This window comes from Pelmatolapia mariae, linkage group LG22, assembly GCF_036321145.2.
Source record: "Pelmatolapia mariae isolate MD_Pm_ZW linkage group LG22, Pm_UMD_F_2, whole genome shotgun sequence".
Taxonomy (NCBI): Eukaryota; Metazoa; Chordata; class Actinopteri; order Cichliformes; family Cichlidae; genus Pelmatolapia; species Pelmatolapia mariae.
The window spans coordinates 63,240-79,948 of NC_086245.2; the positions used below are offsets into that span (position 1 = coordinate 63,240).

Genomic DNA, 16,709 nt, shown 5'->3' on the forward strand with positions numbered 1-16,709 from the left:
GTAACATTTGCTGCAGACTGCTGTAGCCGGACAGAAGAATTCACACAAAACTCACGACTTATTTTTTTTTTTTTTTTTTTTTTTTGTTTTTTAGATTAACATTACAATACATTATATTTTGAGTCTTTTAAGGATTTATTGGGATCAAAATAGGGAAACAAAAAATTTGTTTTATTAATGTGAGAGCCAAATACACTTGTACAGGGGGAACCAGGCTTGGACCATTTCTTAATTACACTTGTGGTCTGCATACTCATCGTGGACATGAATGTCATGGGGTAGTTTTGGATTTTCCCGTTCTGAGTATTGCTCAATGCAGTAAGTGCTGTCAAACAAATCCTTCATATCTTTGAGGCTGTGTGGATTAGAGAAAACAAACTTGTGCAGCCGATTGTTGTTAAACTCATTAAAGATGTGTGCTGCACCATGATTCCACCCTGGAAAAGAACAGTACAAAGATGATCTCATTAAATTCATGCTTCTAAGTACATGTAAATTTCTGACTACAACTGTAGCTGTGGCACAGGAGGCCAAAGAGTTCAGGTGTATGTTGGAGGCTTGTTCATGCTCCTGACGTGTTCTGGTGCAGCATTAAATTGCACTAAGGTGAAACATTAACATGCCACACTTGGCTGCCTGCACCAGCAGCCACACCAAACATTTCCATAAGAGTCCTGACCGTCTGTTTTAACAGCTGCTGTGTTGTTATAATCACATCAGCCCAGCTTGCTCGTGCACTCTTTTCTTTTATTCCTCAGAGGTATCTGGGTGTGTTAGTTTTATCTGAACTTACCTCTGGACAAAGAAACACAATACATGTCTGAGAGCTCCAGAATATGTATGAGGCTTTAGAAATATTAAATATTGAAGTAAGAGGTGCAGTTATGCGTGAGCTAGCCTATATGATACATTAAGCCATAAAGTGCACATGTAGCAGCATGTTACGCTCACACAGCCTTATAGCTGTCAAATGCTCCGACTCCGAGTTTGAATTTTTAAATATGTAACATGATTTATTTATTTTTTTTCCCTGTCTTCTTCTTCTTCTTTTTGCAACAATGGTAGATATGCATTTGGACTTTTTTTTTTTTTTTTTCCATTTAGTCCAACAGTAAATAATTTATGTAGAGAATTGGCATGCTCTAGCATGTTAAGAGATTTTCATAACAAAGAATGAATGTTTGGACTTAAGCAAATTAAAAAGTAGTTTGATTGTGGGCCTGTGTTGCCTCCCTTACATTACTTACAATGCTGTTTTGTTTTTCTTCTTCTCCCCTTGCCTATTTCTGGTTGTACAGAAGCAGGACCGGATCGAAGAGCTGAAGAAATTCATTGAGAGGCATCGGTACCATATCCGGATGCTGGAGACGATACTGAGGATGCTGGACAACGACTCTGTGCAGGTGGAAGCCATCAGGAAGATCAAGGTCAGAGGCTAGAGTGATTGGTGTTTTCTGTCCTTTTCTCAGTTTTAAACATAAAATCAGCAACTAAATGTTTGTACAAAGGCACAGTTTGTGTCCACAAGATCTTCTTCGGGTGTTACTTGCAGAAATAACTTAGTCTAAGTTATTTAGTGTGCCAAACTTTTCCTAAAAATTAGTTTTACGGCCTTTTTCTTTGTTTTTCCATCAACTAAATGAAATGATATTTATACAAAAAGTGTAAACCTTCATCAGATTAATTTATTATATACTGCCACACGAAAAATTTAAGAAATGTCGTATACAAAGCTTTCTTGTAACTTTCCCTTCTATCTGCACTTTCCTCAGGATGACGTAGAGTACTATATAGACTCGTCGCAGGATCCCGACTTTGAGGAGAACGAATTTCTTTATGACGATCTGGATTTGGAGGACATTCGTAAGTAGAGAAGGAACCGGGGTTTGGTTTCTGAATTCACACTTTTTATTTGTTCTTTACACATAATGATTGTGTAATTGTGTGAATGCCGTGAGGCTGAAAACTCCCTCAGTTTTCAGCCGATTTTCACCATTCAAATTTTAAACTGTTCTGCTCTTTCTGCTAATGCCAGCTATATCTTTTGGCGCTCGTAACATTTATACTTTTTGAAATATTAAGCTTTTTATGCCATTTTTTTGGCCCCTTGAGATGATTGGGACCACATTACAAGTGTCTTCGCTGATTTAGCTCCCCGGGGTGGGCTGTGTTTTAGCTCAGTGAGATGAGCAGCCGTTCTCAGAGCGGGAGTTCGAATCCTGCTTATGGCAACAATTTCTTCAGTTAACGGTTCAACTTTTTACTTTTTTTCAACACAAATTTCAGTTTCTTCACCTATTTTCAGCAAAAATTTCAGCTTTTCAGCTGAAGGTTCAGCTTTTTCACTTGTTTTCAGCACAAATTTCAGTTTCTTCACCTCTTTTCAGAAGAAAGTTCAACAAGTTCACCTCCTTTTAGCAGAAAGTTCAGCTTTTCCACCTGTTTTCAGCACAAATTTCAGTTTCTTCTGCTCCAGTTTGGCTTAGTGAGATGAGTAGCCGCCTTGAGACCAGGTGGTGCAGGTTCGAATCCTACCTGTGGCTGCTACCCCACATCTTCTCCTCTTGCACTCACTCCACCCTTTCAAATAAAGCAGTTTTCACCAAAGAGATAAGCTTCTACACCTCTTTTCAGCAGATAGTTCTGCTTTTTCAGATTCCACTACATGGCATTCACACTGCATTTTCGCAGGAAATGCAACATTTTTTAGTTGCACATAATATCCTTACTGTATCCCCAGCATCCTCCTCTGTCACACCAACCATGTTTTCCGTCACTACATCCATGAATCTTCTGTGGTCTTTCTCTTTTCCTTCTGCCTGTCTGCTCCATATTCAGCATTCTTTTCTTCTTCCAGTAAATCCAACGTCTCTATTCTGCACATGTCCAAGCTTATCCTCTTTCTTTTATATTCTCATTTCTAATCCCGGTCACTTCCAATGGAAAATCTTAACATTTTCGACTATATCATATATACATCATATCTTATTAAAATGGCCCAAACCACAGTTTTTTGTATACTCAGCTTTAAACATTTAAACCTACCAAAGTATTAAAGGCCTTTTGACTTTCACTGACCCCCTCTCTGCCTCTGCTCTCTCCAGCTCAGTCGCTGGTCGCCACTTCACCGCCGGGGCACTCGCACTTGGAGGACGAGCTCTTCCAGCAGTCCAGCAGCACACCCACCTCTACCACCTCATCTTCACCCATCCCCCCGTCGCCTGCTACTTGCACTACAGTAAGAGAACTTTCCCCAGAGTTAGCTAAAGCTTCTGTTATGTGTGCGCTTTTGTCTGTGCAAGCTGTTCACTAATAAATAAAACACTGAGGGCTTTTTAAAATCATTTAAAAAGGATTAAGAGTAATTTGGACCCTACTTGTTGCTCACAATCATTCAAGCTTTTCTGCATATTATTTGCATCCTTGATGTTCCCGTCCCCAGTGATATGACAATTAAAATTACTTTAAAAATCCAAATTAATAAATTAACCTGCTGCTTTTCAGCCAAAAATAATCATCCAGTTTTGTTGTTATCTCATCACTGACTGCTGAACCTGTCACTAATGGTTCTATTGAAGTAATACTGGTAATCGAGGGAAATTAAGTCGATTGTTACACTCAAGTTGAGTCAATATCTAAAATATAAATGAAAGATAATTGCCTTTGTAGCTATTGTAGTGCCCTGCCATCTGCTCTCATTGTTCTGTTGCGTTGCCTTTATATCATCTGTTCTTCCTATCCGCCCACACACAGTATGTAGTGAGAGCAGTTATTATAGGGCTCGTTTGTCTGAATAGAAGGCGTGGTATTGTTCCGCGCTGCTGATGAGACGTTACACTGTGGCATTAAAGGGAATGTAAAGGATAAGGAAGGTCTTCAGTAGGCTGCTCTGACTCGGCTGTGAACTTTAAAGCGTCCAGAGAAGGTTTCTAGAAGTTGTTGAGTTTGTTAGACGCAGTATAAGTTTGGATGTTTGCTTTACTTTAGAGTTTGCAGAAAAAGTCAAATGTAACAAAACTTCTGGGAGTTCCAAACTACAGACGGCTGTTCTTCGAAGCAGAATCTGGAAGTTTTAGTGTTCCAGAGGTAGTTAATTTTATTAGCACTCACTTAAGCTGCAGAGCTAATCTGTTCCAGAGCAGATCTCATGCAAGATAAAAGATCAACGCGTGGATAACCACCCCCTACTGACCAATCAGTGCTCCAGAAAATTGCATCAGCATTCATTGTAGAACTTGTTGAACTTGATGCATGGAGGGTATAAAGTTTTTAAATAACATCAAAAGGTTTTTTTAATTTCCCTGAGTTGATACTGATCTCCAGTAAAAAAAAAAAAAAAAAGTAGATTCAAAGATGAAACTTTATTCCTGTTTTGTTTTGTTTTTTTCCCTTCAGTGGCTGCAATTTTTAAACAATTTTATTGATCTGTAAGCCTAAACATATAATCCTAAAATAGGGCACCTCTTGTACTTGCTGACCTTTTGCACATAGTCTGAGCCTCAGTTTGATTTTTTTTTTCTTTCATTCAAACATTAAATCTGTACTTGCCCTGTTAAACACTGTCACGGCTGCAGCTTATAAAATACAGCTTACATTGTCTTTACCATAAACACGTCTAAGCAATGATAGAGCTGTGATACTGATAAGTCTGTTCACTTACATAGTCTGCCTCTTTTATGTTCTGCCAAAGCACTTACAATATATATATTCATACAGTGTTTTTTCTTCTTCTCATACATACACTCGCTCTACTTTGGCTGTAGCTGTTGTGTTGCTTTCAACCTGTAGTATGTGTTCACTTTGTTTTATTTTTGCGTTGTGGTTTGATTGTCTTTGTAGGGTTACTCGCTCTGCAGCCAGTTTTTAGAAAAACTCCACAGCTTTTTCCATGACACACCTTTGTGTTAACATGCACGCAGGAATAGGAATGTGGCAGGATGCAGATTGCAGATAGTGGGTAAAAACATGTCGGTCTGGGTTGATTCTGATGTACTAACATGTACACAGAGTAATGTTAATGTAAGTGCACGCTTCTTAAATTGAGGTTTACTTTGCATGTTTCTGCACACAGTGCAAAAAGCTGAAATGAAAGATGATCTCCCTTTTCCCATACACATAAGCAGCATAAGAATTAGGCAAGACTGAGAAGAAAAAATGTGCTCGTATAAAGTTGTTGATGGTAAATGAATGTAAATGCAAATTAAATATAAAGTGCATTAATTACTTAACTGCCATGGACAACTATGGATACTTTAACCAGAAGAATTAAAACATGAGACCCAAAAAGCTCTGCAAAGCTTAAATCTGCTACTGCCTGCTCCCCCCCCCCCCCCCCCTCCCCTTTTTCTTCTATTACTTCACACCCACATTTGCATTGGCGCGTATGAGGATGACAACCATGGTGTTTGTCTCTGTGGCCCTAATGCCATGTGTGTTTTTTCAGGAGAACTCAGAAGATGATAAGAAGAGGGGACGTTCGACAGACAGTGAAGTTAGTCAGGTTAGTGTGAAGATGCCGAAACCTCTCCCAGTAAACAAGCAGGAGTGCCGAAAGCTCCAGGAACATCATTACCTTCTGAGATTATCATAAAGTGCTGCAGTTATCAGTTAATTTTTGTTAAGTAAACAGAGTCAGACGAGTGTGAACGTCATAGACCGCATGTAAGTGCATGCCTTAAACCAAAGTCCATCTGGACTCTGGTCTAACAACTCTGGAGTCATCTTGGAACCAGTCTGATCCTAAACAAACTGGGAAAGAGCCAGAACCTCAAACCACAGTATCCAGAGCACCAACACTGCTCAACACACCACAAACAAAAAGTGTAAAATTTCTATAAAACACAGATTAGAGAGGTTTGCTACAACATAACTGAAACCGTCATAAACATCTATGGTCATGCACCGGGGCAACAACATTAATTATAGTATGTACTAATATGTTGCCTGTTTTTACTACTTAATGGCCTTTTGGAGCCAGAGGTGGAACAACCACCTTCTTTGCTACTGCAAAGATTTCTATTCAGGATTCTTTGAGTCTCCTCCTTACATGAAGTGTCTGCTTAAACCTGCAATCTCTCCAATGTCCTGTAGGGGGCGATCCCTCTGGTTGCAAATAGACATCTAGTTGTACATGGTAAAAAAAAGCCTTCATGGCAATGGCAAAAACACTTAGGTTGAGACTTGACAACAGGATTCTTTATAATGGCTACACCTTTTAAATACAGCCAATGGTGACATTTATATATAAATGTTGCACAGTCTCTATCTTTGCTATCTCCTTCATCGATGACTAGCAGGGAAAACAAAGCACTATCCTTTTCCTGTTTTAAGTCCACAAATGAGCCTGAAATTTTCATGGAGATTTTTCCCTGAAATCCCCAAACAACATACTTAACTCATCTGCTTTAAAATATATTGTTGTGTGGGTCAGTCCCTTATGTTGAATCGAATCTTTGACTTTGGTTTATGATTTGTCCTCAGTGATAAATGAGCAGTGTTCATTGTACTGTTATTAAACAATAATGTGTTATAGGGCAAAAAACAATTGTTGTCCATCAGAGAATGGAGCAACAAGAGCAGTGCTTTGAAAAGTCATCGATTAAGACATCAGGTTAATTTTTAATTCATGTATTTTTATTTTTTTCAGTCGCCTGTGAAGAATGGAAATCCCTCCTCTTCGTTGTCCTCTTCTTCCTCGTCCTCTGCTTCCTCTTCCGTCTCGGGACTGACCTCATCTTCAATGGTCTCTATGGCGACCATCGCTGGGGGAGGAAGCAGTAGCTCTGGGGGCAACAGTCATCACAGCAACTCAGCAGGTCACCTCCCCAACACTTCAGCTGGCAGCTACAGCAACGCCACCCAGCAGCCGCCGCACCCGTCAGCGCAGCAGCAACAGGCCAAAAACTCCGTTAGCTCCTCTTCCTCCTCCTCAGCTCCCATCTCCAACTCCAGCACCTCCACCAACAGCCACCCTGCCTCACTGGCCGCCTCTCCACCCAATGCCAGCACACAGGAGCTCCGTGCTTCAAATTCGCAGCCGCAGGCTCCTTCAGGGTCCACGCCAACCTCCAACAGCCTGGGCCTTAGCCTGGGCCTCTCTTTGGGGAAAGGCATTTCGGGTGTCGTCACCACCAGCCCCATGTCCGGAGGCCTCGGCCTGTCGGGGATGCCGGCATCCCTGACGGGCACCATGGCAGGCCTTCTGTCCAGTAACACCCCTGCACCCTACGCTCAGGCGGTCGGCTCCAGCTTACCAGGCTCTTTGGGTGGAGTCAGCACAGCAACGACCAACAGCGCTGTAGGCTCCATCGGCAGCGGGAACATGACAGTCGGCGGGCCGACATCCTCGACAGGAGGTCTGCTGGGTGCAGCGCCGGGCGTGGTTGGCTCTGGGATTCTGGGTTTGGGCTCTAGTCAGTCAGGGGTGCAGGGCTCATCCTTGGTGTCACCGAGCTCGGTGGGAGGTTTAGCCCCAGGTAGCGGAGTAGGAATCATCGGGAGCAATGGAGGCAGCTCGGGATCAGCAGGGAGTGGAGTAGTAGGAGGAAACTCGCTCCCTGTCCGACCTCCGAGCCGACAGAAGCAGAACGGTAGCACTAGTGAGTATCTGAGTATCTGAAATTACACCTGAGGATGATTTCTAAGTGCATTTATGTATTGATGTTTTTATTACAGGTTACAGTGCTGTGGTAGCAGACAGCACAACAGACTCCGCCCTCAACAGTGCCAGCCAATCGCAAAGCAGCCAACCCTCATCTTTGACCTCCACAGCCAATCAGCCGTAAGTAGCCAAAGCAGCTGGTTAGAGGACATGATTGTTTTTATAGTAGCATTTTAATTAAATTGACTGTCACCACTATACTCTGCTTTTTGGTTAGAGACTTTATTTCTTATTTGTCTGATTAAAAATACGTGTACAAAGCATCCTCAGATACGCTCAGATTCCATAGCTAAAATGACTGCATTAAAGTCTTCCTATATCTACTTCTAATTAAAAGCCTTTTAACCTTCGGCCTACACAGGAGTATTTGTCAAAGGGGATTTTATTGTGAAACTTCTGCTGCTTGTGGAAAACAAGACTTTCTGTAACCTCTTTAGATTTGTGCTCCTTTTTGACGGTGACTCCAGCCTAAACTAATCCATGTTTCCTATTTCCAGTAAGGACACTGGTCCCAGTCTACTGGGCTCTATGAGTTTGTCGTCCAGCTCTCCATCCCCGGCCTCTTACAGCGAGGCCAAAACGGTGAGCGGCAGCAACCTGTTGAATGGGCCAATGTCCTACTCACAGCAGTCCTCCGACAGCATCAAGGTGAGACACATTTGAACATACGAAGGTGAACAGCTATGTTTTTAATCGTTTTTGGGGGGATATGGGAGTTTGGGGATTTGAATGTTGTTTGCTAAGAGAGCAACTTAATCTCCCAAATCTCCACAGACTATTAATTTGCATGCAGACACAATAAGAATGGCCTCTGCTTTAATTAATTCATTCTGCCAACAGTTAAATCCAAAGGGGAGATGATTACAGTCTCATTACTGCTGTTTGTTGATTAACAGAGCTGTTTAAAGCAAATTTCAGAAAAACACTGAGAGAACAGTGCCAAAAATCAAAAAATGTCGACAGGGAGGAACCAAATACCTGCCAAGTTAGGTTGGTACAGTAATGTTTTAAAGATGTATGAATATACACCGATCACACATAGCATAATGACCCCTGACAGGTGAAGTGAATGACTCTGATTACCTCTTCATCATGGCACCTGTTAGTGAGTGGGGCTATCAGGGACCAAGGGAACACTATGTGCTCAGAGTTGATGTGTTAAAAGCAGGAAAATTGGGTAAAAGTAAAGATTTGAGCATCAGAACTGGACCACAGAGCAACAGGAGGAGGTGGCCTGGTATGATGAAATAGCTTTCTTTTAAATCATGTGATTGCTGAGTGTTTGTGCCGTGCTTACCTGGGGACCATCTGGCACCAGGATGTACTATTTGAAAGAAGGCAAGCCAGCAGAGGCAGTATGATGCTCTGAGAAATGTTCTGCTGAGAAACTTTGGTTCCTGCCATCCATGTGGATGTTACTTTGACATTTACCACCTAACTAAGCATTTCTGCAGGCCATGCACACCCTTTCATGGAAACTGTATTCCCTGATGGCTATGGCATCTTCAGCAGGGTAATGCATCCGCCCACAAAGCAAAAAATGGTTCAGGAATGATTTGAAGAGCAGAACAATAAGTTTGAGGTCTTGACTTGGTCTCCAAATTCCCCAGATCTCAATCCAGTTGCACAATTGTGAGATGTGCTGGATAAACAAGTCTGATGCATGGATCCCTGACCTCGCAACTCATAGGACTTAAAGGAACTGACGCTAACATTTTGGTGCCGATACCACAGCACACTATCAGGGGTGGGGTTGAGTCTGTGCTTTGACGGATCAGTGCAGCAGAAGGGGGGCAAACAGAATATTAGAGGTGGTCATAATGTTGTGCCAGATCATTGTAAGCTCAAAAGTGATCTCCAATTATACAGGGTTTCCATGGGGATATAAAACAAAAAGTAAGATCATTTGATTCTTGATGAATGAAATGTTAAAGCTGCAAAATCTGAATTACTGAAAACTTGCAAAAACAACAGTTTTGCTGGAGATTCTGCAGCCCTGTGAATTTCATACAAACTTCTTGTTGTATAAAATTTCAAGGCGGTGTAAATCTGTAACAGAGCTTAGTGTTGCACAGCTCAGTACTTTTGGATAGTGTCCTTGGACAACAAAAGAGAAGCCTGACGATGTAATATCAGTTGTATAATTGCAGTAAATTACTCTAGTCTCTAAAAACTGTTCACAAACCACAAATTATGAGTCAATTATAAACCATATTTTTGTTCGGTCTGTGGTGATAAGACCATATCAGTGGTGCGTTTAGACCCAGTGCAGAGTAACATTTCGCCTCCCTTTTACTTGTGCAAATACAGTTGTTGAAGTTTTTTAATAAATCTGCAAATGTTCGCTCATAATACAGCCAACTGGAGTGCAACTGATATGTGGAATCAATTTAGAGAAACACATTTTTAGAACTTAAGAAGTCCTGCGATTTCGCTTCTCTCCAATTCCCCGTCTTTACATAAAAGTGAAGTTGAACCATGGCGACAATATTTAATATTTATCAGTATCAGGAGAAAAGTCTGTGGGATAATTTTAGCTGGTAGGTATTCGAGACTCAGTGTGAAGTGAATATTTTACCAAAATTGAAATGTTTAATTTGCTCAATGTGAATTTGTTCCATTTCGTATCTTTGCATACGCACAATTGGGCTCGAGTTAGCCGGTGACTAAACTTTCTAATACTTTGGCTTTAAGTTCAACTTTATTTTTATGGAATATGTTAGACTAACCCAGTGGTTCTCCAACTGATTTTGGATGATCTGAGAAAATATGGAGAGAAAAGTCGGATTTTGTAGGGGATGTACAGAAACAAGAGGGTTTTTGATTCTAGAGTGCTGACCTCCTTCACTAAAACTCGTCTTCGATCTTTTTATATTCTTCATGATTTGGCACTCCATAAACAGTCTGAATGGCTGAACTAATCTGTGACTGCACTACAGACCAATCTAAAGTATCTTTGAACCCCCTGGATGTGCCTGCAGACACGAGTACACACAACTTTAGATCCACCACATAAAACCTGACCGCAGTCAACACACCAAACGAGAACAATAATTTCTTTATGGACGTGGTTTTAGTCGATTTTGTTTCTCATGGTAACAAAAATCTAAGAGTTGAAGTAAATCACATTATTGCAATATGATGTTGAAGGACACTCTCCAGGCTATCCACATACTTGCGAACATATAGTGCATTATTTTTGTTGTTGTTTCGTCCCGTCATCTTGAAATCACTCCTCAAGCTGCCTGACGCTACGTCACATGCATCTTAGAGGGCACAGGAGCAAAGAAACCAAACAGCCCGAAAACTGAAGTCAAAGTGATTTCCATGACAACATTATCAGTGGTGCGGGAACTCGAGTTCCTGTGTTCAAGCAGGTATGATAACTCTGTGCACACGTCCTGGAGAATCTTTTTTCCCAAGAGTCTCCTTGTCTGTCCTCATCAGCCCCAAGAGCCTCTGAGCAGCCTCAAGTCCATGGCCGAGCGAGCAGCAATGAGCTCAGGGATCGAGGGAGATGTGACCTCCCTGCACCTCACCTCAGGTAAGACACACACACCTTGATAAAAGGAGATGGAGGGTTACCATAGAGCAGAAATAGAAAAGCTTTATTTTAATAGAACAAAATGTCATCTCACCTCCCACTCTCAGCTGCCTCTGAACAAAAACTGCTGATGATATTATCATCCCTGACTCAACTCCACTTTTCTTTCTCTCCATCTCCAAAACCCGAATCCCTCTCATCGTCACTTCCCCCTCACTCTTTCCTATTCAGAAATATTCCCCAGCAGCACTACGGCCCCTTCAGGCCCCCCATCAGCACCTCAGCCCTCGCTGTCAGAGGTCAGCATCCCCCCATCGTTGGGGGTGTGCCCGCTGGGGCCGGTTCCCCTGTCCAAAGACCAGGGCTACCAACAGGCCATGCAGGAGCAGGCGTGGACGCATATGCCACACCCATCCGACTCCGAGAGAATCAGGTGCAGTGAAATTTTTCTTCCTCCTCCCACCTTTTCTGCAGTCAGAAAAAGCAGAGTGAAATCACTTTGTGCCTCGTTATTCTCGGCAGTATTAGAAGTTTTTGGGGGGTAATATACACACAACACACTACAGAGAGCTTCACAAACAAACAATTGTTTAAATTCAGACACAGTCAGCTGTAAAAGAATAAAAAATAAAAACTTTTGCTCCCATTTCTTTAGCTGAATCTAAGAAAACTCAGTAGTTCACTGCGGTACAACAGTGAGTGTCTACAGTCATCTGTAAAACATGGTGGAGACTCTGTCATGCCTTTGGCTGCACTTCAGCCAGTGGTGTTTAAAATGTTTCTCAAAACTGAGGAAGTCATACATACAGAAAGTCAGATTTGCATCCACTATGCAATATAACCTGGAAGGTTACTCACTGATAATGTCTTAATTCTGCAGCATGTCAATGATCCCAAACACAGTCCTAGTGCAGTATATTCAGTTCAGACTGTGTTGAATAAAGGTGGTCATACCAAATACTGACTTTCAGGCTCATTAGTACTGCATTTTTCTTCCCTCATATACTGTTTTCCACTCATAGCATAGAATGAAATGACCCTTTATTGTTATTGTACATGCACAACAAAACTGTGGAAATTCGTGTGTGTACACTTTCCAAACAAAAAATCTATTCCGTATTTACCCATTTACAAGTGACTTGACTTTTGACCAGCACTATACACTACAGTTGTTAAAAGATCTCCTCACAGTGAATCTATCAAGACATCTACAGATCAGATTGGACAAAAGCGCCTCAGCTCTTTGTGTAAACAATAGTAAAAATATTTAAAAGAGCAAAATTCAGTCAACTGAAGTCAGTGGGAGAAACTGCAGCACAGGGAATAAAAATCCCACCACTTTATTCGATTTGTGTGTAGTACCGTCTGATACTGGAGTGTTCAGTAATGTAGCCCACCTGTACACACACAGTCATAATTGCAGAAGTGATTATACTGGTACAGTATCTACAATGCAGTCAGCCCACACAGATACAATTGACATTTAAATCAAACACTCAAACCCTCTTGTCCCACAGTACCTGTTGTGCTTTACAGATGAGAGTACATACACACACATGCAGAGCGTGGATTTGTCTTGTCGTGATTAAAACATGACTCTGTAATAAAAGCGTGACAGACGTGTTTGTTCCACCTGTTTCTTAAAGTATAATTTACCTTCAGCTTACACGCACACACTTGTTTCTCCTACGCGCACAGAGCTAATTTCCTCCACGTTTGAGTTGAAGTGCTCACATTAGTCAGACACTCACACTCTTTCTGTTCTGCCCCGTTTGTGGGACTCTGTTATTTTAGGCGCACCCTCGGTGCACACAGCTTCATGGAAACAAACTGGGTTTGTCACCATTCTAAAAATACTCGGAAAAGTGCATTTAGGTAGAGAGAGTGACCCACTGCTGAATTTTCCTACTTTCTGTGAATCCATCAGGGAAGGAAAATCTTTATATAGATCCATTGTGTACGTACGACCCACATGTTCCTCAACATGTGACATCTCGGTCTTCAGATCACATGTTGGTAAAATGCGAGTCTGCCATGAGAATAACTCTGATTCCCACAATTAAACACATTATAAATGTTAGGCTATGATTTTTCTTACATTTCAACCAGTTTGTAGTTTCTGATGTCAGTGGTTCTGATTGGCCATCTTGACCTGTTGGTTTACTTTATTTTTGCACTTAGTGTTTGCATTTCTTTATATATATTTTTAAAAAAGCCTTAAAACAGAACTTCTTCACTTTTAACTGTGCAGAGACGATGGGTGAAGTCTCTGTCGATGAGGGTTGTTTAGGTTATGGAAGAAATCCTAATTGGTTATTTTGTTCTGCTTATTTTCCGACCCATATTTTTATTCTCAAGCTCTACTAGAGTAGCTTAACGTGATTCACGGCTCAACAAAAATCCATCTGAGCTTTCGTACAGCCCATCAGTTCATCTGCTTTTTAAGGCCACCCTCTCTTTAAGCCACCTGTCTTCTGATTGGCTGCCCCTGACAAATGGAAGGTTTTAAAGTGAGGTGCTTCAGTACTTACAGCTGTCTGGCCTTTTTCTGACAGCACATAAGTTTTAACTGTGGATTTTCTTAAACATCTAATATAGTTGAGATGAAAAACTGATTTTTAGGTAAAGATGTATAAAAAAATGAGATCAAGACAAAAATTTTTTCATCTTCTTTTTCTCCCCCCTTCCATACTGAAGATAAGACTTTAGGAATGCAGCGTGTTATCTACAAAGTTATGCTAAATTCTTGCCATTTTCTTCATTTATAAACCATTAACTCCCCTCCCTCTGTCTCTGTGTATTACAGGCAGTACCTGATGAGGAACCCCTGCCCCACCCTGCCTTTCCACCACCAGGTGCCACCGCCCCACTCAGACACTGTAGAGTTTTACCAGAGGCTTTCCACAGAGACCCTCTTCTTCATCTTTTACTACCTGGAGGTAAGCTGTGTTTGTCCGTTTCTGCTTAAATGTTGTTTACAGCAAACTTTCTGTGAGACGGTTGTAGGTTATAATTGGATCTGCTGAATCGGAATTTGAAGGATGAAGATGATTAGTTTAAATGAAAGAAGGGCCTGTTAGGGAGGCCAGGGTCAAGACTAAATTGATTACACTAAAGTCGGATTTAATTTAGGCTCATGAGGCATTTATGAATCGTATTACAAGTAAAATTGAGGATTTCTTTCTCCTCAGAGCCAAAACTTGCTCCTAATTAAGTCTCATTTCTCAGCACTCGTCTTCTCCTCTCCCCCTCTCTGCAGGGCACTAAGGCCCAGTATCTGGCAGCCAAAGCCCTGAAGAAGCAGTCGTGGAGGTTCCACACCAAGTACATGATGTGGTTTCAGAGGCACGAAGAACCCAAGACCATCACTGATGAGTTTGAGCAGGTGAGAATCACATCTGTGTTCAGCCGCAGAGTTTAAAAACTTTAACGATCTGGACGTTTCTGCAAACGTTTAGTCGTGCGTTGACCGCCTTCCTCTTTGTCTTCAAACTTCAAGTGTTTTCTTTGCTTGTTTTAGGGAACATACATTTACTTCGACTATGAGAAATGGGGCCAGCGGAAGAAGGAGGGCTTCACGTTTGAGTACCGGTACCTCGAAGACCGAGACCTCCAGTGACGTGCAGAGAGACGCAACAGGACGGACGGACAGCTGAGAAAGTGAGAGATGGACAGAACAAACAAACGCATGAAGGTTGATCCACCTGCTGACATTCCTGGATTTGACCTCAGCTCGCTGGGGAAAGGAGACATGCGGGCCGGAGGGGGGCGGGCGGGTTTCGTCCCTCCTCCTGACCCTCCAAATCCCGCCTTACCATCCTCACCCCGGCAGTGATAACCCCTCCCACTCCCATCATCTCCTCCTTTCTTCTTTCTATCCCTTCATCAGCAGGAATTTTTCAAAAAAAAAAATTTCCTGGCTTAGACAAATCACACAAACACACACACACAAAATAATCACGCGTGTAATATTCCGACTATCCCCTGCCCTCCACTCGGAGTTATCCTGTTAATTTGGCTTTAAAACTGTTGCTTCTGTTAGCCCCGCCCTTTAAAGGCCAAAGATTATTGGTCAGTTATACTCTCAGCGCAGGCTCTGTCTTCTTTAAACAGACCAATGAAAACCTGGAGATGTGAACTCCATCAGTGCTGCAACACTTCTCAGACTTGCATCAGGGCAGGAATCAGCTGAGAGAAATGAATTTTAAAATCAAGTGAGAAGCAAACGAGGACGCGTCAAAGAGGATGAGCAGCCAGCTCTTTTCTGCTTCATGAACTTGACACCTGCTAATGTGACGCTTCACATAACCTGAGACATAATGATGCTGAGCTTCTGCCTTGTTTTCCACTGGTTTATAATCCAGATTAATTTGGATTTGGAGTAGTGGAATAAAATGATAGCAGGGCTTCATATCCGTGGACACACATGATTTTCGTGTCCGTTAATGCGTCAGTCTTTCTGCTTCAGTAAAAATTAGGTGGAAAACTTGAACAGCCGCATTGAATCTACAGTGAAATGCAGTTGGTGACCAGATTATTAGGTACAGCTGTGCACTCAAATTGCTCTTCCGTAAAGTCGACCTTCATGATCAGTGTTGTTGTCTCCGTTATTGAGGTGTTAACAGTGAAGTATTGGTTAGAGATGGTGCTAACCAGGCTCACCTGCACCCTTATATATGTAAAAGTAAAGCTCATCTCCACAACAACAAGAGCTGATTGGGGTCCTGTCGGGGTAACAGGAAGTCATTTACAATGAATGAATCTGTTTTTAAAAAATGAACTACAAAAATTTAAAGTAAAAAAAAAAAAAAAAAAGAAAGTAAGCAGAACTAATGAAAACCTAATCATGAGATTTAAAATTATTTGCTGTTCTGCATTTTCTGACCTATTTTTCTAACTCGTTATATCATCAGACGGGGAAGGAGCTGAAATAGAGCAGCAGATATCAGATGCTGTAGGTGAGGCTATTAATGAATGAATTCATCCGCCTCAACAAGAAGAAGTAGAAGCTGATATTTAGACCGAGCATCTCTTCCCCCAGTGTGGCGGTTATCATTGGAATCACAGGTGTCAAGTTCCTGAGGTGCAAAAGTGTTGATTTCTGTGTAAAACAGCTGATTAATGAGGTCACCTGCCCTGCTGCTGTGACGATGAGGCGTCCTTTTACAGCTCTGTGAAGGTGAAGCCGGAGCTCAGCAGAGGTAGCTTCTCTCTTCTGGTCTGTTTGGGGAAAACAAGCAGCCGAACAGGTAAACGCTGGTCGTAGGTGGCACCGCAGGCCTCGCTCGCACTCCAGAGGTCCCGTTTGTTGTTATTGTTGTTGTCGGTGTTTGTTTACTTGTGAGGTGGTTCATGCTTTTTGTCCGCTGGTCTAAAAATATCCCGCCCTGCCTACTCCCGTCTATCCGCAGAGGAGGAGTGTGACAACGCAGCCGGCGAGGTGTTGGTAGTAACTGTCTTTTACCTGGTGGGCAGCGTTATGTCATAGTTTCACAAAAATGGCTT

General features: G+C 42.0%; 1 protein-coding gene across 1 annotated transcript in view; it reads left to right on the forward strand.

Annotated features, from left to right (window-relative positions):
- LOC134619749 (CCR4-NOT transcription complex subunit 3-like) overlaps positions 1–16,023 on the forward strand; it is a 43,351-nt gene extending 27,328 nt beyond the window's left edge. Inside the window, exons 8-19 of the mRNA XM_063465579.1 lie at positions 1,299–1,427; positions 1,773–1,863; positions 3,105–3,238; positions 5,444–5,500; positions 6,647–7,598; positions 7,675–7,780; positions 8,158–8,308; positions 11,108–11,204; positions 11,436–11,637; positions 14,011–14,143; positions 14,464–14,589; positions 14,725–16,023. Coding sequence (XP_063321649.1) covers positions 1,299–1,427; positions 1,773–1,863; positions 3,105–3,238; positions 5,444–5,500; positions 6,647–7,598; positions 7,675–7,780; positions 8,158–8,308; positions 11,108–11,204; positions 11,436–11,637; positions 14,011–14,143; positions 14,464–14,589; positions 14,725–14,823 — 2,277 coding nt within the window. The 3' untranslated portion in view covers positions 14,824–16,023. The remainder of the gene's footprint in view (positions 1–1,298; positions 1,428–1,772; positions 1,864–3,104; positions 3,239–5,443; positions 5,501–6,646; positions 7,599–7,674; positions 7,781–8,157; positions 8,309–11,107; positions 11,205–11,435; positions 11,638–14,010; positions 14,144–14,463; positions 14,590–14,724) is intronic.
- Positions 16,024–16,709: the final 686 nt, after the last annotated feature.